The sequence below is a fragment of the Eriocheir sinensis genome, chromosome 17 (assembly GCF_024679095.1).
Source record: "Eriocheir sinensis breed Jianghai 21 chromosome 17, ASM2467909v1, whole genome shotgun sequence".
NCBI lineage: Eukaryota > Metazoa > Arthropoda > Malacostraca > Decapoda > Varunidae > Eriocheir > Eriocheir sinensis.
Window position 1 is genome coordinate 16,058,699 of NC_066525.1, and position 23,847 is coordinate 16,082,545.

Sequence of the window (23,847 nt, forward strand, 5' to 3'; positions counted from 1 at the left end):
CATGACAGTGCTAGGGTTTCCAGTGACTCCACGCCTCTTTTAGAACAGAACTGCGCAGGACAACACCTATACTAACTCATGGAAAAAAGTACCCGAATGTGTTAATAACCACTACCCGAAAAAAAAAGAAAAAAAAAGCATTTCAGTTCGTCAGAAATTCTACTAGGCTATGTTGTTACCCACTGACCAATCAAACTGCTCCGCCTGGGGCCGTCACGCCCGCTGTACACACAGGAACGAGAAGCCAAAAGTGGCGAAACGTAAGCCTTCATATGTTTGTTAATAGCTTCATCTTATCTGTATAACCACTGCAAACATGGAAACTCTAATGCATAGTTTATCTAAATAATCCCATAAAGAGCTAAGTTGTAACTACCATTCGGTGATCATCAAGCCCTGCTTCTCCTAACAAGATGACTGAGGCCTATCAAGGTGTTCTTAAACGAATTGTGCAACAATATATTGTATTAGAATGATGTCAAGATCGTGCACCAACATGCTTGAATAATCTGACAACTCGCCCCGCCCAGCCCGTCCACCTGAGCCTAGCCTCCGCCATGCCCCATCATAACATCAACAATAATAATGATAACAATAACAACAGCTTACTCACCGGGAGGTACGAGCTCCGTCACATCACCGCACGCACGGACACACGTTTACAAAAGTCTCCTGCAAGCAACCGAGTGTAATAAACTGATAATAAAGGCGGCCACCAAAGGACAAACACGCGGTACTCACTCCTCACGACACCGCGCCACACTGACTGAAGCGGCGTCGGTGAGTCATTTACAGGGAGTCTATCTATATAAGAAAGATTAACTATATAAGAAACGCAATCACCTTAGCGTATATAACTGAAAAGTACTATGTTTTTCTATATGTTTAAATCTCGCCTCCCAAGGAGTCGAACAATATTGGCTCACCTGATGGTAATAATTATGCTCCATGATAGCTAAAAAGTACTTCCTCTGGGTATATCTATGTTTTCTATTCATTGCAACCTCTTAATTCATTTTCTTCATGCCCGGAAAACCATTTTTACATAACCTATCACGCGGTGCTAGTCGTTGTTGCAAGAAATAGCTCCTCGAAGAAATAAGTCGCTATGCTGTCCACCACGCATGCGCTTGGGGAAAACACGGCAGGAAAACATAATAATTTGCCTGGTCTTCTTCTAATTTGTCAGTTTGTAATCTTTTGTGATGGTTGATATTGCATGAAAGAAAACAACACACCAGACCAACAGACCAAACAAGCGAGAACTGAGTGAACACCAACGTGGGGGTAATTCTTTCAAAAAAAATCTGCCCTATTCGTTTGTTGTAAACCCTTCTCTTGAATAAAAATGCTTCCCTGATGTTCGCGCCATGTATTGAAGCCGAAACAGGACAAGTAAACGATAGCGGTGAGTGAAATGTAGAAAAAGTAACCAAGTTGAACCTCTTTCTGCGAGTTAATTTGCGGCTGCGAGCTAATTCCTAGTTCCAGCAACATGACCGTCACCATTGAACAAGCCTGCGGCGTGTCATGAACCGCGCCCTTTATTTGACTTATTTTGCCTCATCTCGTGTCACTAGTGCCTTTATTTCTTCCCCCACAAGAATGCTCCTCAAACGCTGCCTGGCTGGTGAGTTTCCTGTTTCCTGTTAAAGTTTCAGCTAAGTTACAAAGCCGACTGTAGTGAAGTTAGTGTGTGCCTTTAAAGTTTCAGCTAAGTTTCAAAGCCGAATGTTCCTTTAACTTTTCAGCCATTTGAAGTTTTCTGTGCCTTCGAAGTTTCAGCAAGTTTTAGAGTGTACTGATCGAGGTGTTCTGTGCCTTTAAAGTTTCCGCAAGTTTTAAAGCCGTGTGTAGGTAGTGAAGTTCCCCTTGCCTTTAAAGTTTCAGCTAAGTTTCAAAGCCGTATGAAGTGAAGTTTCCCGTCTCATTAAAGTTTCAGCAAGTTTCAAAGCCGTGTGTATTGACGTTTCCTGTGCCTTCAAAGTTTCTGCTAAGTTTCAAAGCCGTATGAAGTGAAGTTTCCCGTGCCTTTAACCCCTAAAGGGCCGGCCTGGGTGGTCATCTACAACATCCACAGGACCGGCACCTCAGCACCAAACACCGAAAATAGCCTATATTCACACACTTGATTCTGCTGAACTACAATGCAATAACAAATTACTTTGTCGTCATAGTCATCATCAACTCTTCTTCTTTTTAATTATTGCATGAAAACGTTTCTATGTGCTGTGGTTTTGGAGAAATATTGAGTTGACGAGTAGAGACTTTCCTTCATTCTCTATGCTCACGTCACTTAGTTCAAGTTCCTCGGGATCACTTGATAAGTACGAGGAGACAGTTCTATTGAGTTCCCGTAGTATTTTGCTGTCGCTAAGAGGTGAAGCACGTGGTCGAGCTTGGGCGGGAATATGTCTAGGCGTTGAGGTGCTGGGCTCGGCAGGGTCTGGCAGGAAATCGGACGCGTCAGAATCCGTGTCAGTACGCCTGTCCATCGTGAGAGCGGGCAAGATTCTGAAGCAGTAGCCTAAACATATCTCTGGCAGTGTTGCCAACGAATGGTCATCGAAAATTACCGAAAAGTAAATAAATTTAGCGCGAAAGCCCTTCCGTGGAAAAGCGGCTATAGCCGCCTCCGGCCCTTTAGGGGTTAAAGTTTCAGCAAGTTTCAAAGCCGTGTGTAGTGAAGTTCCCTGTGCCTTTAAAGTTTTAGCAAGTTTCGAAGCCAAGTGTAGTGAAGTTTCCTGTGCCTTTAAAGCTACAGCAAGTTTCAAAGCCGTGTGTATTGAAGTTTCCTGTGCATTCATAGTTTCTGCTAAGTTTCAAAGCCGTATGTAGTGAAGTTCCCTGTGCCTTTCAAATTTCAGCTGTTTCAAAGCCGTGTGTAGTGAAGTTACTATGTTCTGTTCCTGGGATCGGATTCACGAGGTTAAGGGGTTCGCAAGTCCTTATGGAATTCGTAAAGCTTCCAGAGAGGCTAACACTAAAGGTTTACAAAGGTTTCCAGGCGAGAGCATTGAGATGGTGATTTACCGAAAAGAAAAACCATTCTTAGTTAGTACAAGGGGATTATTGAAGCTGGATATGCTCAATTCTTTTACTTAAAACCACCTGCCACCATGCACGGTTTTCTCAGCGTGTAAGGACAATGTATTTACTGTGTGTGTGGATAATGACCTACGGAGTGACATATGGTGACGTGTTTGTGACGTTACATACTCAGTTGGTCACAGTTTACATGTTTTCAGCTTTAAATAACAGACCACGTGTCTTCCTTTAGTCTGGGTCACAGTTTGGCAAAGACCCCGCCCATCAAGTGCCTCTGTGTGTGTGTTTGTGTGTGTGTGTGTGTCTCCAAATGTTGACTATCAGTAATGTTTTAAATTGTATACCTATTTGAATAATGATAGCATGTGTAACAGTTCTGATGCTTCCATGTAACAGTTAATAATAATAATGTCAATAATAATAATGTGTGTGTGTGTGTGTGTGAGTGTGTGTGTGTTCAATGATACTGGGAATAATAACACCTTCCCTCAAATCATCCTGCTCAGCACATGATCAGAGCCCTGAGAGCTGTAAATATAGGTACTATATACATTATGTCACTGGAAGGATGTCTGAAAGGTTTTGGGTTAAAGCATATCAACAAGAATATTTTTTAGTCAAAGTCATTTTAGAAATTATTCATCATTCAACAGATGTGTTTCATCATTTTCAATTGGAGCATGCAAGGCAGTTGGAGCAATCAAAACATGGTCATAAAACATGGAGGAAAGGACCTTACCTACTCTATTTGCAATTATTGATTTTATTGATATTTTATGAGGGTGATGGGGGATGAGCTCATGACACTCACTACCATGCATGAACTCTTGTGAGAATTGGATTCAGGTCTCACTGTCCTACCAGCTATGTAATGTTAAAGATTCTGAAAGTAAACTTCTGTCATGTTTAGGAGGATAATGTCAGATATTTAAGAAACATGCCTATGATATTTCATTGTAAAGCTTAACACAGGTTTTTACATAAATTGATATGCATAAAGTAGCTGTAGTCAACATATTCTTTGGACAGGTAGACTTCAGTTAATTTTGTCAGTTTATGATCAGAGGCAAAATGGATGGATAAATTCATCTATGTACTGTATTTTAATAACTGCATGTTTTTGCTTGGTTTATTGAATGGTAGAGTTCTCAGTTCACGTTCAGAAAGATCCTGGTTGTGCCTCATTTTTGTTAGCTCTTTGTGAGCAATAGGAGTTTTACATTGTGGTGTCCTAAAAAATTTTGCTCTGAATTATCTTTGCCGAGGATGTTATGTTTTTGATTTGGTCTGTCTGTCTGTTTGTTAGCAGGATTATACAAAGACTACTTGCACAGTTTTCCTGAAACTTGTCGAAAAGGTCTGGCATGGGCTAAAGGAGAAATCACTATATTTTAGAATATCTTACAATAACTAACTGAATGATAGCAAATATGGAAAAATATGCCTGTGTGATTGAGGGCAGACCATTAGAGCTTTCAGGAGCTACCAGAAAGGGTTGGGAGATAGTCTGGCTTAGATCTTTGTGTTTTTATGTAAGCAGAACGGACACTGTCCCTGGTGGAGGTTGACAATCTCAGAATTCTCATTTTTTGTATTTACTACCATTCATGTCAATTAATGGCTTGACCTTTTTATTTCTGGGATTTTATTATTATTATTATTTTTATATACGATGGTTAGGTATATTTTCTTACTAAAATCATAGATCCCTGCATGAGTATAACAACTAATGAAAGGCATCCCAATCAGAGTACACCTTATACCATGCCTGGGGGAAATTATAGATCGATGCATTATTATCATTAGTTTCATTGTCATGTGTATATGTTACTCATTTTTGCATTTTGTCATACTTGAATTTGTTCTACCAACAGATCACTAATAATAGTTACACACACACACACACACACACACACATACACACACGCTCACACACTTTAGATTTTGTGAGTACTGCCCATTAAGCAGTAAATGTGTATCAGAATTTATTTGAAAGCTGTGCAGTATAACTGATTTTTTTTCTGCATATCAAATTCAGATTCCACTTCGTATTAAATTCAGATTCCATACTCACCATGTTAATTATGCTAATGTGCCATATTTTATAATTTTTCAGTGAACCTTTAAAGCATTTTTTTCTTAGTATTTTGTTAAATGGAAGTGCTTATAGATTAGTGCAGGGCTCTGGTACAAGAAGAGGGAAGGGAAGTAAGAAGAGTAAAACTTTATGTCCATATATTGTTTAAATCATAATCCTTTTTCAGATGAAAATACTTCATAGTTAATTTTTGTAACAGTTATTCTCAGTATGTATGCATTATTTTTTTATAAATTTATTTGTTTTTTTGCATGTATACCTTATGTAAATATATATTTATAAACCTTTTATATAATTGTTTGGGAATATCCTAATCATTCATGACACCTTTGGATAAACTTTGATGCTTTGTATCAATTTAGCATGGCTCCTAGTGGTGGTAGACAAGTCAAGTGTATCAGAGTGTTGTGGAAATACCTCCCATATCAGGGCACTGCTCCTCAGTGACAGAATGGCCAGCATCACAAACTAGAGATTTTTCAACTGCTGCTTAATCAGTCATCTAAGATTTTTGTTCATTGATATATTTAGTCTTATCATTATTGTTGACAAGTATATGTACATTGGCCATGCTGATGTTTGCACCACAGATGACCACTGCCACATTCTTTCCCACATAGGCCGCTGAGACCTTTCTGAATGCTGCCAGTGCCACCCCAGCTGCGCCCTCAATCACCTGCCAGAGAGTAGGAGATGTAAGGTGAATGGAACTGCATGGAAGGTAAGCTTACAGCTACAAAAATCAAGTCCAGTTAGCTCTGAAGTTTATCAAGAGACCATTGCCAGAGTATGCTTTTATACTGATATGATGTCATATTACTGCATGTACTGCTAACGTTTTGGAATTTTTTGTTTTACTTTGGTGCCAGTCATTGGTTTTATGAAGGAATAGTACATCGAATGGATAAAAACTCACTATAGATTTTTATAGTCTTATGACACGGATGTTACTGTACTTGAAATAGAGCAGTAAGCTGTGTAGTTTTCACATATTAGCATTATGGTGTATTTGTATGTAAGACATGCATATGTAACCCTTATCTGGGTGCCAGACTCCTTTCTACTGTTTGAAACTACTACTACAAGATCACTTTTCCCTATGAGACATGGGTATCTCAAAGATTTTATTGCATATACAGTATTTCTGAGGTTAGCAATAAATTGTACTGGAATGTCATCATCTTCATATCTCATCTCTTCTTTGACTCACTGGGTAATTACTTCATTCACTGTCATAATTAGGTAGCCTACTTGAATTTACTGCCCCATGAATCTTCCCTTGCTGCTGCTTCCCCTACCTTGCAGCACTCCTCTTTACAGTTATGGTTCCCCACTGATAGGGTGTCACTTTCTTCAATCACTTTTTCCTGTGTCTAGCCATTCCTGTTATCGTCTCTTAAAATTCAACTTTATCTTCCCTTGTCTTAGGAGGGAACACACCACTGTAATGTCTCCTGCCTTTCCCTCTTGTTGCCAGTTACATGTTTATCACTCCTGCCATACCCTCTCCCAATGCCACATGTCCACATTAATACTTCTTCACTGCTACCATCAAATCCTCCCATTTCACCATTTTATCCTTTTTCTCTTCTCCACAATCTATATTTTCCATCTCCCAACTTGATATAATGACATCCCTGCTTAACTTGCACTCCAGAAAGCACATGTCAGGGCTCTTTTTACCCTATGAAATTGTTTATCTCCAGCCTTGTGAGATTAGACTATTTCCTCTATCATATGCCACTTTCAAACTATGTGCTATCTTGTCTGTACCATCCTTCTCACTCCTCTCTCTGCAGATAACACTTCCTCATCCTCTGATCCAATACTCTCCAGTAGAAAGCTGTCTTCCCTTCTTTGGTTCTCTGTTTTTTGTTTTTTATCTCAGCTTCCTTTACCAGCTCTTTTTCTTTTGCTCCTTCCACACTTATTTCCTATTGTGTCTAAAACATCACACCACACCACCCAGTAGACATCTTACCTTTTTATGTTCTTTGAGGCAGTAACAGATTGCCTCGGCTATCTGTTCCTCGTCTACCAGCACCCACTGGTCTACAAATTCTTGACACATTGGCACAGTCACTGCATCCTTTATGACTCCTCCTGCAAGTATTACAGAGTACTTAAAACTGTAACACAGTAAAGTGTAATGCTGTATGCTCTCAATGAATTCATCTGTACGTTAATTAGACCCACTAACATATTTGATAAAAAGGCATATATCAGAGGTTATCATTGATTTCTTGGAATTTGTTGGTATTTAGTCTAGCAATTCACCATTTTGGTGATGGCTATCAGGTGTGCCACTTGAAATTTTATCAAATTTTGATTTGATCTTTTTGACATTTCCAAGTCCAAATAAATTATATTTCATATGTAGACAGTGCTAGTAATGGAGATATGTTACTTGAGCCAGTGCAACTTACGTTAACATGCTTGGTTTTGCTTTAATATCCAATCAATTTTAGCCTCATGTCAACAGAAAGTCTAACAAAATGGCACCAATTTATATGTAATCAGTTTCTACTTATCACTGGCATATATCAGAGGTCATCATTGATTTTTGCAAATTGACTTTGAGTGAAAGCTCATCAGAAATCAGTTTCATCACCTGGCTTTGCTCTGAGTGGTAGTACATAGGACATGCCAAAGGAAATATCAGTGTTTAAATCAACATTGCTGCTAGAGTGGGTTAAGAAGTTTGGGATAGTGGAAAGTTCACATTGAAGATAACTGCTTTCCTAATGTGCTATTATATCCCTTAATTAACAGCAGGCATTAGCATAAAGCTCACATGTAACGGTTTTGTAAGAGTAGGTAGTAAAGAAATGGTGGGAGCATGTTGCTGTGCAGAAGAGGGTTAAAAGTAAAAGTAAAGTTGGGGGCATACGCTGTAGCTGTGCATAGCCCTTGAGCCTGTGATGATTAAGAAATCATTACCCCGGGAGACAGGGCTAGTGTGACATCTGGATTACTTCAGTTTACCTTCCCTAGGTTTCCCAAGGTACCCAATTATTGACCAGCCCAAATCGAGGATTAACAGCTGAGTGAGCTGCGTGCCAACTACTTAGGTTGGGATTTGAACCTGAGCTCACGTATTTGTAGATAGGTATGCTAAGCACTGCACCACAGGGGCAGTAGAGGGTGGTTATTTGTAGCTCTAATAAAAGTTGTCGATCTGGGCTTAAAAAGTAACATTAATGTGCATGTTGGAGTATTAGAGCAATTTGGATATTAATTGCCATTTTGGGGGTTTTGGTAGTCGGCTGATAGCAACATCAAATCTAAAACATTTCCACATTTGCCTGGCTGGAAGCATAGCAAGTATAGCCATAAAACATAAATAAGTAATGCAGGCTGAATTAATAAGGACTACACTAACCAGCAGTGGCATCAGACAGTGTGTCTTGCATCTCCAGATTAAAAGTGTGCCCTTCATGGACCAAATTATGCATCACCCTAGAGTTGAAGGGCGAACAGCCCACCACCTGAAATGAGATTCAGGATCACTTTAGATGCAGAGACCTGTTTGCAAGGGAGGCAGCTTTAGGGTAATAAACAAAACAACAAAAAATAAAGCTTGCTAAACACTGCTCTGACAAAAGGAAAAAGAACGAGAAGACAGAAGAGAGCTCAGTTTTGAGTGAAGGGGTGTCTTGATGCTCTCCTCTTTAAAGAGTTCATCACAGGCAGGAGGAAATATAGATGAAGGAAGACTGTTCCAGGGTTTACCAGTAGGAGAGATCAAGAATGAATATGCTGGTTAACTCTTGCATAAGGGATTTGGATAGAAGAGAGATGAGCAAGAGTAGAAAGTCGTATGCACCGGAGCCGCAGGAGGGGGTCAGGCATTCAGTTAGCAAGTTCAAAAGAGCAGTTAGCATGAAAATATCACTAGAAGATAGAAAGGGAAGCAACATTGCAATGGAATTTAAGAGGCAGAAGGCTGTCAGTAAGAGGAGGGGAGTTGGTGAGACTGTGGCCAGGATCAAGCCCAGGCCTGCAGATTCACAACTTTCTGACCACTACACCATGGAGGCAAAAGACATCATGGTGATGCAGATTTTTATTGTGTGTGTGTGTGTCACATTCACACCTAAAAAGACAAGCTTACAAACTCATTTTATAATGCAACTGAAATATTTGCATTTCTTTGTCAATTTCTACATGACTACCATCATGAAATTCAATGTGGGATGCTAGATATTGTTTAACCCTTACTTACCTTGCATGATGGGCGATGGGTTTTGATATAGGCAGCCATTCCTGATATTAAAGCACCACCACCTACAGTTACAAAGACTGCATCTACTTGGGGCAGGTCTTCCAGGATTTCCAGAGCAGTTGTCCCCTGCAAGAAGAAAATGCAGATGTTTGATAATGTCATAGGAGTTTGTTTGTTAATATCACCATGAAAGGAAAATGTTAAAAACTTGAGGAAACAAAAATAAATGTTATTAGATAAGGAATTAGGAGAATAATTAATGTTGATGATATGTTTGAAAGGTTAATCAGCTATAGTCTTTTGACAAACCTAAGGAGTTAGTATATCAGCTTTTAGGTTAAATGTGTTCATTCCCAACTTCATCGGCAAACACCCACCTGTCCAGCCATCACCTGGTAGTCGCTGGTGGGGGACAGGTAACCCTCCTGTGCCTCCTGTGCTTGCTTGATTGCAAAGGTCTCAGCATGCACAAAGTCAGTGCCATGTTCCACCAACAGAATGCTTTCCTCCTGCACCACGCATCACACCAGTTGGGGTTATTTACTTTCTTAAATATTTGTAGTGATTTCATTTTACTAAAATTCTAGGTAGCAACCTCATAGCAATGGACTGTCATGGTTCACACTCCTGGTGCAGTAGTGTGCATGATTCTTAATTTAAAGTGAGCAAAGTCAAAACCAGACTTGTAATGTTACTGAATAAGTGGTTTGATGAGATACGTAAATAATTTTGTAAAGATGCCTTCGAGCTTTAATCAGAAAGTTGTGCAGATACATTACCTTTAATCTCCTTTTCTTGTCTTCATCAGTATTTGTTGGGATCACAACTTTTCCTTTCAGTCCCAGGGTTGAGAAGGCTATAGCCTGCAGATAAGATTCACAGTATAATGATGTGTATCCTGGAAGGGAAAGTTCCTTGGGAATTGAATATTGGGCAATGTGTTGCCTAGTGTCAGACTAGTGTGGTCGCTAAACTGTGTGGAAGAGTTTTGAAAGACGGAAGGATAAAATATATGGAAGAAATGTTTATATTGATTGAAAGCCAATTTCGATTCAGAAGTGAAAAATAATGTGTCAGAATTTTTCTACCTACCTACCTGCACACACACACACACACACACACACACACACATGACTGTGTAGCCCTGACCAAAGATCTCGACAGAATAAGCGAATGGTCACGCAAATGGCAAATGACATTCAATTCAGAGAAGTGTAGCTTGATGGAGTTTGGTAAGAGCAGTAGACGAATATCGGGGAATGACTCTCTGAGTAATGAAAGAACCATGAAAAAAACTGAAGAAAAGATCTGGGAGTGATCATAACAGACAAGTTATCCTTTGGAAAACATATAGACCGGATAACTGGGGAAACATACAATTTTCTTAGAAACATAAAAGCAACATTTACATATTTAGATGAAGAAATGGTGAAGAAACTAATAACATCGATGATACGTCCAAGACTGGAATATGCAGCGTTAGTGTGGTCACCTAGATTGAAGAAAGAAATTAGAAAGTTGGAAAGAATACAAAGAGCAGCGACTAAATTACCGGAAACTCTGAGAGAACATACTTGTGAAGAAAGACTGGAGAAATTGGGACTAATAACACTGGAGAGTAGAAGAGAGAGAGGGGACCTAATAGCATTGTACAGGATACAAGAGGGATTGGAGAAATTGGACAGGGAAGACCTAGTGGAACGGGACAGAAGTGTGACAAGAGGCAATGGTAAGAAATTGAAGAAGAGCGACTGTAGGAGAGACATCAAGAAATACATTTTTCCTTACAGAAGCATAACAACATGGAATGGACTTGACAAGGAGACTGTGTTTGCAAACACGATTCGTGAATTTAAAGCCAAACTGGATAATAAGCGTTATGGAGACGGGACAGCACGAGCCTAGTATGGCTCTTTTCCTGTATTTCACAACTAGGTAAATACATAGTAGGTTATGGAGAAGGAAAGGCAGAAATAGTGAGCATTAATCTAGAGAACAAAAACAGAGAAATGATGACGATAATAGCAACCTATGTACCACCAAGAATAAACTCATGGAACAAAGGAGAATATGAGACGATGATTGAAGATACCATTCAGAGTTTGAGTAGGTTACTCAAAGCAAACAAAAGAGACTTGTTAGTTGGAGACTTCAACTGTAAGGAGGTAAATTGGGAACTTTTGAAAGTGGAGGTAGTGAAACGGCATGGGGGGAAAGATTTCTAAGATTGACTATGGAAAACTTGATGATGCATTGAGTGACGGAGAACACAAGATACAGGAATTATGATGAACCGGCAAGACTGGACCTGGTGCTAACAAAGGGAATGTACTTGTTAAATGAATTATGGTATGTGTGTCCCCTGGGAAAGAGCAGTCATGTGATAATAGAGATGGAAACAGAGGAGGAAGGCACTGAGGGGGATGAATCATGTAAAAGAAACAGGAGAAACTATAGGAAGACGGACACAGAAAATCTTAAGAAATATTATGAAGAGCTAGACTGGGAAAAGTTGAAGAGAACAAGGGAGGTGCAGGAAAAGTATGATATTTTTATGGAGGCATATGAAACAGTTGTCATGAAATATGTCCCATTGTATAAACCCAAAGAAAGAGGAAAGAAGGACTGGTTTAATGCGAGATGTTCAGATGTGTAGTGCGGCGACTATGCCTGATGAATGAGCCTCCCATAACCCACTTAGCCAGTGGGGTACCTCTTTGGCCGATTCGGTAGGGAGTGGCTCTCTCGTCACGCTGGTCGCAGGTTCAATCCCAGGCAGCCAGCGAATACCCTCTCCTGGTCTTGATTAATTTCTCGTGTGTTTTGATACATGCAGAGGTTGTGTTGGATAATAGAGGAAAAGAGAAAATCAAATCTTGGGGCATGACAGATGCAAAGGAAAAAAGAGACAAAGCATGGAAGAGATTGAAAAGAAACAAGAATCAAAGGAATAAAGAAGATTTTAAGATAGCAAGAAATGAATACGTGAAAATGAGGAGAAAAGAAGTGAAAGGATATGAAAAGGATATTGTTGAAAAGTGCAAGGAAGAACCTAAACTGTTTTATAGATTCATAAATGGAAAAATCAAACCAAGAGAAAAAAATAGAAAGACTGAAAGATGGAAATAAGAAAATTGAAGATCTTAAAGACATGACTGATCGAGCTGCTAAACAAAAGATTACAGCAAGTTTTTACAAAAGAATCACAATCAATGAACCACAAGATAACAAGACAAATGTTCAAATGGATGAAGTCATAGTAACTAAAGAGGAGATATAAAATAATGGAGAAGCTGGAGGAGAGGAAAGCAATAGGACCGGATGGAGTCTCAGGTTTAATACTGAAAGAATGCAGAAATCAGCTGATTGGACCGGTACATGACATCATAAAGTGCTCAATATCAACTGGTAAAGTACCAAAGGAGTGGTGGAGGGCTGAGGTGGTCCCTATATACAAAAGCAGGAAAAAGGAAGAACCTCTGAACTACAGACCAGTATCATTGACCAGTATAGTTTGTAAAATATGTGAGAAAGTCATAAAGAAATGGACAAAATTTCTAGAACATAATATAATTACAGAAAAACAGTATGGCTTTAGAAAAGGGCATTCATGTGTAACAAACTTACAGAGCTTTTACTCAAGAGTAACAGACATGACACAGGAGAGGGATGGATGGGTAGATTGCGTGTATTTGGACCTGAAGAAGGCTTTTGACAAAGTTCCACACACAAGATCGACTACTTTGGAAGCTGGAAAATAAAAGAGGATTGAAAGGGAAAATGAAAAACTGGATGGAAAGTTACTTAAGGGGAAGAGAAATGAGAACAGTGGTAAAGGACATGAAATCGGAATGGAGAATTGTAGATAGTGGAGTGCCTCTAGGATCGGTATTGGCACCAATACTTTTCCTAGTATATATATAAATGATATGCCGGAGAAAGTAAGCAGTTACATGAGCTTGTTTGCAGACGATGTGAAATTGCTGAGACATATAAGAAACAGTAAAGACTGTGAAATTCTGCAAGAGGACCTGAATAAGATTTGGGACTGGAGTATGAAATGGGAGATGGAGTTCAATGTGAAAAAATGTCATGTAATGGAAATGGGAAAGAGTGAACAGAGACCAGATTGGACATACAGAATGGGAGATGGAGAAATATTAAAAGTTCAAGAAGAGAGAGATCTGGGAGTGACAATACAAGATAATTAACAGTCTGAGAGTCATGTTAATAGGATATTTGGTGATACATATAGAATGGTAAGAAATATAGGAAAAGCATTCCACCACATGGATAAAGATATGATGAAAAAGATAATAGCCACTATGATTAGACCAAAACTGGAATATGCGGAAACTGTATGGTCGCCCCACAAGAAGAAACACATGAAAAACTAGAAAGAATACAAAGGATGGCAATGAAAATGGTTCCAGAACTGGAAGGATTGCCATATGAAGAATGGTTAAGGGGGTATGCGATACCTGGGGGGGGGGGAGTCAAAATATAGCAGTTTACAAAACTGGGTTAAAAACATTCATATACTTTCTAGAAATAATCCCTGAGCAATGTTTTCCTTGTAGCGCAAATTTTAAATGTCTGGCGCGGATTTAAATGGACCGAATTAAAGGTTAAATTTTTTCTTTTTTAATCGCAGAAAATCTAAAATCAATCAGATTTACGTGAAAAGTGCAGGGAATTTTTATTGTACAAGTATCTAGGGACCTGTGATTAGATATTGTTGATAGAGTAAAGGAGATAGGAGTTTTAAGAGGAAAAAGTGACAGAAAAGCACGATTTTACGTGATGTTCGACGAACATAAGAAAAGAAATACCATTATGCCTTTCTATATGGAAAACTTTCATAATATTTTCCATAGGGCTCTAGGCATACCTAAAGACTATTCACAGCTATAAAAATTAAAGTGATTGGCTATGTATTAATGGTGCTGTGTAATTTTAAGTGTCACTACACATATACACATGTATACATATGAGTATGCATATAAGTATACATACATTGTTCTGGCTCGTACAAAATGTGGGCAACATAGATGCCTACTTAGTTTCTTCGCAATACCCGATAGTTTAGTTAGTTGACCTCAGGTGTCCCGTACCCCCGTAAAGGAAAGGGACCTGCCAACATTGGAACAAAGAAGAGAAAGGGGAGACTTAATACAAATTTATAAATTATGGAATAAAATAGAAGAAGTAGACAATGAGGAGTTTCTACTAAGAGAAGGAAGAAACACCAGCAACACACAAGGACACAGTAAAAAAATTGAGAAAAGGAAGATGCTTGAGAGACAAAGAAATATAGCTTCTTGCAAAGAAGCATATAGAGGTTTGGAACAAAGTGAGGATGTAGTATCGGCGAAGAGTGTGCACAACTTTAAAAAGCTGGACAAATACAGATATGGAGACGGGACCATACGAGCGTAAGCCCAAGCCCTGTAAAACTACAACTAGGTACAACTAGGTAAATACACACACACACACATACACACACACACACACACACACCGGCCCGGTAGTTCAGTGGGTAGAGCGTTTGCCTCACAACCAGAAGGACCTTGGTTCGATTTTCCGGCCGGGTGAAGATAAGTTGGGTTTATCTTCTTTCACGTGTAGCCCCTGTTCACTTAGTAGTGAGTAGGTACGCGACGTAAGGCGAGGAGTTGTGACCTCGTTGTCGCGGTGTGTTGTGTGTGAGTGGTCTCAGACCTCCCCAAAGATCGGTCACCGAGCTCTGAGCTCCTTCCGTAGTGGAACGACTGGCTGTCTCGAGAGAGACCCGCAGCAGACCAAGAGGTTTTTTACATAGATTTACATAGAAAATCAGACCACACAGACCCCATGGTCCAGACTTGGTGGTCTGTCCTTAAACCTAAGTGATTTTACATTAATCAGAAGACTCCAAAACGCTGCATTTCTACTCTAGTTGATATTAAGTTGAAGGAAGTGACGGTCGAGCTTATTTTTGAAGGAGTCAATCGTGTTACACTGGACCACTGACGGTGGAAGCTTATTCCATTCTCTCACTACAACGTTGGTGAAGAAAAATTTGGTGCAGTCCGAATTTACTTGTCTATATCTGAGTTTTACGCCATTGTTCCTCGTGCGCAAAGTGTCATCGATCATAAACAATGTTGATCTGTCTACATTCGTGAAACCATTAAGTATTTTAAAACATTCGATCAGTTTTCCTCGGAGGCGACGTTTCTCAAGAGAGAACATGTTAAGGGTAGAAAGCCTTTCTTCGTAGGATTTGTTGCGCAAGGAAGGGATCATTTTCGTTGCCCGACGCTGAACACCTTCTAATTTAGCAATATCCTTTGCATGGTGGGGAGACCAAAACTGTACCGCATATTCCAAGTGGGGTCTGACTAAACTGTTGTAGAGCGGGAGTATTACATCTTTATTCTTGAATACAAAGTTTCTTTTAATGAAGCCCATCATTCTGTTCGCTTTATTTGCTGCATCGATGCATTGCTGTGAGAATTTGAGGTTTGACGCGATTTTGACCCCCAAGTCTTTGACGCATTGAACGCTTTTGAGTTTAACGCCGCGCATTTCGTATTCGAACTTCTTATTCCTCGTTCCAACTTGAAGGACCTGGCACTTGTCTACGTTAAAGGGCATCTCCCATCTATCCGACCAAGCTGAAATTTTGTGCAAATCCTCTTGGAGGCTTTGCCTGTCTTCGTCAGTGAGAACCGAGTTGCCAATCTTTGTGTCGTCTGCAAATTTACTAATGCGGTTCTTGAGTCCAACATCCACGTCGTTGATGAAAATAATGAAGAGCACTGGGCCAAGGACCGAGCCCTGAGGGACGCCACTAGTGACAGGCGCCCACTCTGAGTTAAATCCGTCAATCACTACTCTTTGTTGTCTGTTGCTCAACCAATTCGCGATCCATTGGTTTACTTGACCGTAAGGTGAATGACACTGCTCTGTAGCTCAGTGGTTAAAAGCTCTGCACTGCCAGGTTTCGCGGTCAGACAGACAGAAGTTCGAGCCTCGCTCAGGTCGGGATTTTTCCGCTGACAAGGAGTGGTTACTCCTCCCCATGAGCAAGGGGTGTGTGGTATGTGGTGTGTGGAAGTCCCAGTCGGTTAAAGCTCTGCGCTTCCAGGCTTCGCGTTTTGACAGGCGAAGGTTCCAGCCCCGCTCAGGCCGGGAAGATCAATTATGTCTATTCATGTTAACACTGATTGGAAGATGACATTAGGTAATCCAAAAGCAGCGCTAATCTGAGCAGGCACGTGTCAGCTGCTACTGGGTTGAAAGGACTTTTACTCTATTATTATTATTATTATTATTATTATTATTATTATTATTATTATTATCATTATTGCTATTATTAATGACGCTAATGATGATAAGAGGAGGATGAAGATGAATCAGGGTATGGGAGAGAAATTTAGGCGTTAGTCGGGTTAACGGGACGGGGGGAGGGGGGGTGGGGGGTGGGGAGAGGGAGGGAATGAACTCCAGAGTGTGGCATGGACCATTGGTTCGTCCTTGGTGCCCTGAGTACCCACCGCAGCCAGGGCCAAGTTCCCGCTGGAGGCCACGTACACAGTCTTCACGCCCTCAGCCGCCATCAGCACCGCTCTGTTGAATGCTCCTCGCGCCTTCACGGATCCACTCACCTGTTCATTCTCTTCCATAGGTGAAGAGTAGAGGAAATATTTTTTTATTGTTAGTATATAATTGACGGTATGAGTAGACAGACCAAGTGATTTATGTATTGAAAAAATAAAAGAAGGGATGGAATCAAAGCCCTCAAGAGGCGCCAATATGCATGGTTATGTTCGACCTGTTTACATACCCAACTTAAGGTAGACATGAGCAGACGTTTCCTTCGAAAGTGGTGGCGAGAAGAGAAGGGGCGTCCTCAGAATGTAGGGACGCAGCCTGTTGGCAGCTTTAGGCACCAGCTCCGCCAGCTCTTGGGCTGATGGTCTTTCCTCCGAAACCATGCTGCAATCTGTAAAAGGTTTTATTTTTGATGGATGAATGTTAAGTACAGTTCGGGTAAAGTACTTGTAATGAAAAAAAAAAAATGTTACGGCACGTACGTAGCAGTGGGTATAAAATAGATAAATTCTAATTCAGGACGAAGATAGATAAAACCTTTTTCACATTAGTGGATGAATGGAATTAATTAAGCCGATAATGCACTTAATATGATTTTGAATTGATAGTTTTACATAAAGTTCAGATTCGACTGGATATATTGTGAAGCGGACATGGAACAGTCATCCCTTAGGGCTGGTTTACACAGACACGCAGACATGCATGGACTGCCAGCAGGACATGGAAACTTCGTTGGTATAATTTTCCTTTATTCCTATGATGTGGCTTTGGACAAAGAGTCCTCCATTTTGTGCGCCATACATGCCCCAGTCGTGCCGTGAAACTATGGGAAAAAGTGATGACATAATCAATTTACACATCCCAAACTTTCTGGCTCCTTGCACTGAAGCCTAAGTCATATATTGTTGCATTCATAGGTTAAACTATTCTAAACACTCTTATACACAGTATGTGAACATTACATAGCTTAACATTGTGTTATAACATAGAAATATTAGCAAAATATACTGACCTCCAGTGCCACGGATTGAATCACCGCTCCATATCGCTGAGTCTACAATTCATATCCACTTATAAGCGACAGACTCGCTGCCCGCGTAACCCAAACAAACGAGCATCGGTCATCGGTAGCTGCGTGTAAGCGTTCTTAACGGCACCTATGTTACCTTCTAATAGCACCATACAAGTTTATCCTTTTAGCACCATATAAATTCCTTACACATTAATATTTTACGTAATAACAATGAGGTATAATGAGGTATATTGATACCACAGTTACATATTGGCTGCCACTTGCTGGCATTTACTGACATTTTATTGTAACAAAATTGTCGTTGTTGTTGGCTCTCACACAAACGTAGATGTAATCATTAAAGAAAAACTGTTTAGTTTGATATCAGAATGGTTGGAATCAGAAATGTTACAATCACAAACTACTAGCTAGTACTGCTTTTATCATTTTGTTTTTTTGCGAACTACATTTTTTTCCTCAACGATCAAACTCATCAAGGTGCAGCTCTTGTGTTGGTCTATGGTTATGGGTCTTTGAGGCGCACAGTTTTCACACACAGACCGGTGAAATGATAAAAAATAAACCCGCTGGAGCCCCCGTTACTCACCTGGTGTAAGCGCGGCGTGCGGGAATGAGCGAGTCGAGGGCTGCGCAAGGGTGTTTATGTGTGTGTGTGTGTGTGTGTGTGTGTGTGTGTGTGTGTGTGTGTGTTTTATACACCCTTGAATCTGTACAAGTGTGGCGAGTGGAGTTTTCCGTGCGAGAATATTGCTACTTATATATATATATATATATATATATATATATATATATATATATATATATATATATATATATATATATATATATATATATATATATATATATATATATATATATATATATATATATATATATATATATATATATATATATATATATATATATATATATATATATACACACACACACACACACACACACACACACACACACACACCTGTCAAGTCTTACGCGTTTTGCGTAAGTCTTAAGCCCCAAATACTTTGCCGAATTTTGGCCACGAACTTGTCGCCGAATCAGTTCGTGAAAAAATTCGGCGACCGGTTCGCCGACATGACCAAGATTCTTACAGTTCGTGATCATTCGGCGACATGTCGGCGAATGCTCAAGACAATTCGGGGACAGTTCGGAGACATGTCGCCGACTATTCGGCGTCCATGTCGCCGAGTTCATTTTTTTTTTTTTTTCGTCGCTGAATAATTAGCGACAAGTCTCCGAATTGTCTTCGTATGTCCCCAAAGTGTCGGTGACATGTCGGGGACAATTCTCCGACAGTGCCAAGATTTCTGACAGCTGATCATCTGATGCCCATGTGGCATATAAAAGCACGGGAATCCGGGGTGCGACACACCTCTTCACCGGCAGCTGAAGAGCCCACCTTGTTTCTCGCAACTTGTTCCTGGGGAATGGCGAGAGGGCGATCAAATCGTCCCACTCGACCCTCTGCGGAGCCCAAGAGCTATGGTAGACCCCAAGAATATCCGCGCCTACCTCATGGACTACTACAACACCCGGGGAGCAGTGGCCTGGCAGGACAGAATTGTGGGCGAGTAAATACCATTTGTGATAATGTGTGGTAATATGTATGATAGTATGTGTAATAAAATGTATAAATGTGACTTGTTTTTGTTTTGCCCTCCTGCAAATATTTTAGAATGAATGAATGCTTACGTAATATTAATAAACAAACCAGTACCTTAAAGAAGAAATTAATTTAAATAACTAAAAAATAAAACAAATGTTAAATAATGGCAGAATAATGATATTAAGAAATAAATAAAGTAATAAAAAGTAAATGAATTAGGAAATAAATGAAAATGTTAGTTTCATACCTATTTTATAAATTCATGATTCTTCTTGTTTTTCACAATCTTCTTGTTTACTATTTATTATTATATTATTTTACTCCTTATTCCATATATATATATATATATATATATATATATATATATATATATATATATATATATATATATATATATATATATATATTCGATCTTCTTGCTCTCTTAACTGATTATTGGTCATCCTCTCGTAGCCGTTTCGGTGAAACTTTCTCAATTGCGCTAGACATACCGAAAGCCTTCGATAGAGTCTGGCACAAGTCTTTGCTTTCTAAACTGCCCTCTTTCGGATTCCATCCTTCTCTCTGTTCCTTTATCTCCAGTTTCCTTTCCGGCCGTTCTATCTCTGCTGTGGTAGACGGTCACTGTTCTTCCCCTAAACCTATCAACAGTGGTGTTCCACAGGGCTCTGTCCTTTCACCCACTCTCTTCCTGTTATTCATCAATGATCTTCTTTCCATAACAAACTGTCCTATCCACTCATACGCTGATGACTCCACTCTGCATTATTCAACTTCTTTTAACAGAAGACCCTCTGAACAGGAATTACATGACTCCAGGCTTGAGGCTGCAGAATGCTTAACCTCAGACCTTACTATCATTTCCGATTGGGGTAAATGGAACCTTGTGTCCTTCAGTGCCTCAAAAACCCAATTTCTCCACCTATCAACTCGACACAATCTTCCAAGCACCTATCCCCTATTCTTCGACAACACTAAGCTGTCACCATCTTCAACACTAAACATCTTCGGTCTATCCTTAACTCAAAATCTTAACTGGAAACTTCACATCTCGTCTCTCACTAAATCAGCTTCCTCGAGGTTGGGCGTTCTGTATCGTCTCCGCCAGCTCTTCTCCCCCGCACAGTTGCTATCCATATACAGGGGCATTGTCCGCCCTCGTATGGAGTATGCATCTCACGTGTGTGAGGGGCTCCACTCATACAGCTCTCTTGGACAGAGTGGAGTCTAAGGCTCTTCGTCTCATCAGCTCTCCTCCTCTTACTGATAGTCTTCTACCTCTTAATTTCCGCCGCCATGTTGCCTCTTTTTCTATCTTCTATTGATATATTCACGCTGACTGCTCTTCTGAACTTGCTAACTGCATGCCTCCCCCCCTCCCGCGGCCCCGCTGCATGCGACTTTCTACTCATGCTCATTCCTATACTGTCCAAACCCCTTATGCAAGAGTTAACCAGCATCTTCACTCTTTCATCCCTCACGCTGGTAAACTCTGGAACAATCTTCTTTCTTCTGTATTTCCTCCTGCCTACGACTTGAACTCTTTCAAGAGAAGGGTACCTGGACACCTCTCCACCCGAAATTGACCTCTCTTTCGGCCACCTCTTTGGATTCTTTTTGTGAGCAGCGAGTGGCGGGCTTTTTTATTTATTTTTATTGTTGTTTACTTTTTTTTGTGCCCTTGAGCTGACTCCTTTGTTTTATATATATATATATATATATATATATATATATATATATATATATATATATATATATATATATATATATATACAAGAGAAGATGGCGCCACTATAAACACTTGCCTGCGCCAATACGGGCTGGGGCCGACTACCATCCAGGTCCCTCAAGCAAGCCTACAGGCGCTATAGGCGTAGACGTAAGAGAGAGAGAGAGAGAGAGAGAGAGAGAGAGAGAGAGAGAGAGAGAGAGAGAGAGAGAGAGAGAGAGAGAGAGAGAGAGACCCGGGTGTACACCTCCCACCGCGACCCGATTGCCGTGTCGTGATTAATTCGCCGAATGTTCGCCGAATATTCGGGGACATGTCCCCGAATAGGCTTGGCCATTCGACGACATGTCGGCGGCAAATTCGCCAACAAAATTAAATTTTCATCGGTCAAAATTCGGCGTCAATTCGCCGAATACCGCGAATTAGACGCCGAATTGTCTGGGACATGTCGGCGACATTTCGGCGACAATTCGGTGTCCATTTTTCATTCGTGCACATTCGGCGAACGGCCGCGAATTTTTCATGTACACCTCCCACCGCGACCCGTTTGCCGTGTCGTGATTAATTCGCCGAATATTCGGGGACATGTCCCCGAATAGTCTTGGCCATTCGGCGACATGTCGGAGACATGTCCCCGAATAGTCGGCGACATGTCATTATTTGCCAATAAAATTTAAATTTCAACGGTCAAAATTCGGCGACAATTCGCCGAATACCGCGAATCGGACGCCGAATTGTCTGCGACATGTCGGCGACATGTCGGCGACAATTCGGCGTCCATTTTGCATTCGTGCACATTCGGCAAACAGCCGCGAATTTTTCATGCAACATGAAACTTTCGTGGCGGTCGTGACCAACTGTCAAAAGTCGTGTGGTGGACGCAGACATGTCCCCGAATGGCCAAGAATAGGCAAGAAAGATGCCGAACTTGTCCACGACACAGGATGACTAGCATATTCGCGCACATTCGTGAACCAAAATTCGGCAGGGTATTTGGGGCTTTACTTAATTTCGGTGATTTTCAAGTCTTACGGCGTAAGTTAAAAATCTTACGTCTTTTCTCCGCTTGCGATTTTTTTATATTTTTTTAATATGTTTGTTTTAAACAATTTGAAATATATCGTACGCGCCATAGTTAAATTCATCAGTGAGCTGCAGTAGGTTCACTGCAGCTCACTGATGCTCTTTGTTGTACTGTTGTACACAATGTAAACACATGACACAGTATGAACACCACATAATAAAAAAGATTACTGTTTACAAAGGTTCTTGTAAACAGTAGTTTTTTTTTATTATGTGGTGTTCATACTGTGTCATGTGTTTACATTGTGTTTTCATTCTGCATTTGTTTTGAAACAAATAAATATTGAATGACGAAAAAAATATGGTTTTCTTACGGTTTAATTACCGTTTTATACACAAACTTACGGTTTCTAACTCAAAATCTTATGGCAAGACACCACAGTAGCTTGACAGGTATATATATAAAGAGAGAGAGAGAGAGAGAGAGAGAGAGAGAGAGAGTCTCTCTCTCTATCTATCTATCTATCTATATATATATATATATATATATATATATATATATATATATATATATATATATATATATATATATATATATATATATATATATATAGCAGAGCTGTGCATCTTTAACGAATTTGAACTTCCGCTATCACAAATCCGCTGACTTATTCCTTAACTTTCGCAATCGCAATCCCGCAAATTTCGAGATTTAGTTTAAATCGCAATCGCAAATCCACTATCGCAAATAGCTACAGTATTTGCAGTCTTCCGCCACAAAGCTTGACACCGCAAACGCAAACCGCAAACAAAAACTATTATCAATAGCTCTCGAATCTCTTTTCATTCTATTTGCGATGTAATGCTGTAGCTAGGCATTCAAAGTTTAATTTTTTTTTAAGACCAAGAGTATAAAGAAAACTATTTTTTAATGACCAGCATTGCCCAAACATACGCTACAGCTACTTCAAGTATGGACTATTTGTAATCATACTAATTAATTTGTAATAATCTGATAAGCATCTATTTCTAACTTCTTTTTTAATGAGAAGGGCAAAAAGAAGTTCATCAGTGTAACTGTCACAACTGTTTCCATATTCATTTGCCCTATCTCCTTCAAAATACTTATTATGATGTTTATAATAAGATCCCCTGAGAGTTTTATGTGATTAAGCTATTTGTAAAAAGTTCATCAGTTTTTATTTTAATATTTAAAGAATCTATCAGATTAAGGCTGTCCGGGCTGAACCGGGCTGGCTCCTCCACGTGTTAGCGAAGGTTAGCAGAAGTAATGCCGCCAACGCTAATACGCAAATTAGCGACCTTTTTGTCGCAAACGTAAATCCGCAAATGAAATGGAACTTCCGTTACTGCGGATTTGTGGACTAATTAGAGGAAGTGCCCAGCACTGATATATATATATATATATATATATATATATATATATATATATATATATATATATATATATATATATATATATATA

General features: G+C 39.9%; 2 protein-coding genes and 1 long non-coding RNA gene across 6 annotated transcripts in view; 1 reads left to right on the plus strand and 2 right to left on the minus strand.

Moving 5' to 3' along the window:
* LOC127000020 (uncharacterized) overlaps positions 1-757 on the minus strand; it is a 72,896-nt gene extending 72,139 nt beyond the window's left edge. Inside the window, exon 1 of the long non-coding RNA XR_007753690.1 lies at positions 614-757. This is a non-coding gene — a long non-coding RNA (uncharacterized LOC127000020). The remainder of the gene's footprint in view (positions 1-613) is intronic.
* Positions 758-1,500: 743 nt separating this feature from the next.
* Positions 1,501-23,847, plus strand: part of LOC127000013 (tubulin alpha-1A chain) — a 75,414-nt gene continuing 53,067 nt past the window's right edge. Inside the window, exons 1-2 of the mRNA XM_050863396.1 lie at positions 1,501-1,630; positions 5,767-5,867. The gene's annotated coding sequence lies outside the window, so the exon portion shown is untranslated. The remainder of the gene's footprint in view (positions 1,631-5,766; positions 5,868-23,847) is intronic.
* Positions 2,735-18,656, minus strand: LOC127000014 (L-threonine ammonia-lyase-like). 4 transcript variants are annotated; one of them, XM_050863400.1, is made up of 10 exons: positions 17,983-18,254; positions 17,661-17,793; positions 17,203-17,361; positions 16,913-17,023; positions 10,151-10,234; positions 9,749-9,880; positions 9,372-9,497; positions 8,529-8,634; positions 7,128-7,249; positions 2,735-5,822 (listed from the first exon to the last, which is right to left on the minus strand). In XM_050863400.1, exons 3-10 carry the CDS (start codon positions 17,218-17,220, stop codon positions 5,649-5,651), a joined length of 873 nt encoding a protein of 290 aa, XP_050719357.1. In that variant the 5' UTR covers positions 17,221-17,361; positions 17,661-17,793; positions 17,983-18,254; the 3' UTR covers positions 2,735-5,648. The 4 variants fall into 4 exon arrangements, with proteins under 4 accessions (XP_050719357.1, XP_050719354.1, XP_050719356.1 ...); XM_050863397.1 differs by having other exon boundaries at positions 16,913-17,034; positions 17,983-18,251; XM_050863399.1 differs by lacking the exons at positions 17,661-17,793; positions 17,983-18,254 and adding an exon at positions 18,590-18,656 and having other exon boundaries at positions 16,913-17,034.

Excerpts from the sequence above, each read along its gene's own strand:
- LOC127000014 (XM_050863397.1), bottom strand. Across the intron at positions 9,881-10,150 it reads ACAAGAAAAGGAGATTAAAG|GAGGAAAGCATTCTGTTGGT; the intron begins GTAATGTATCTG and ends TGCGTGGTGCAG. Across the intron at positions 5,823-7,127 it reads GCCTCAAAGAACATAAAAAG|GTGATTGAGGGCGCAGCTGG; the intron begins GTAAGATGTCTA and ends ACTCTCTGGCAG.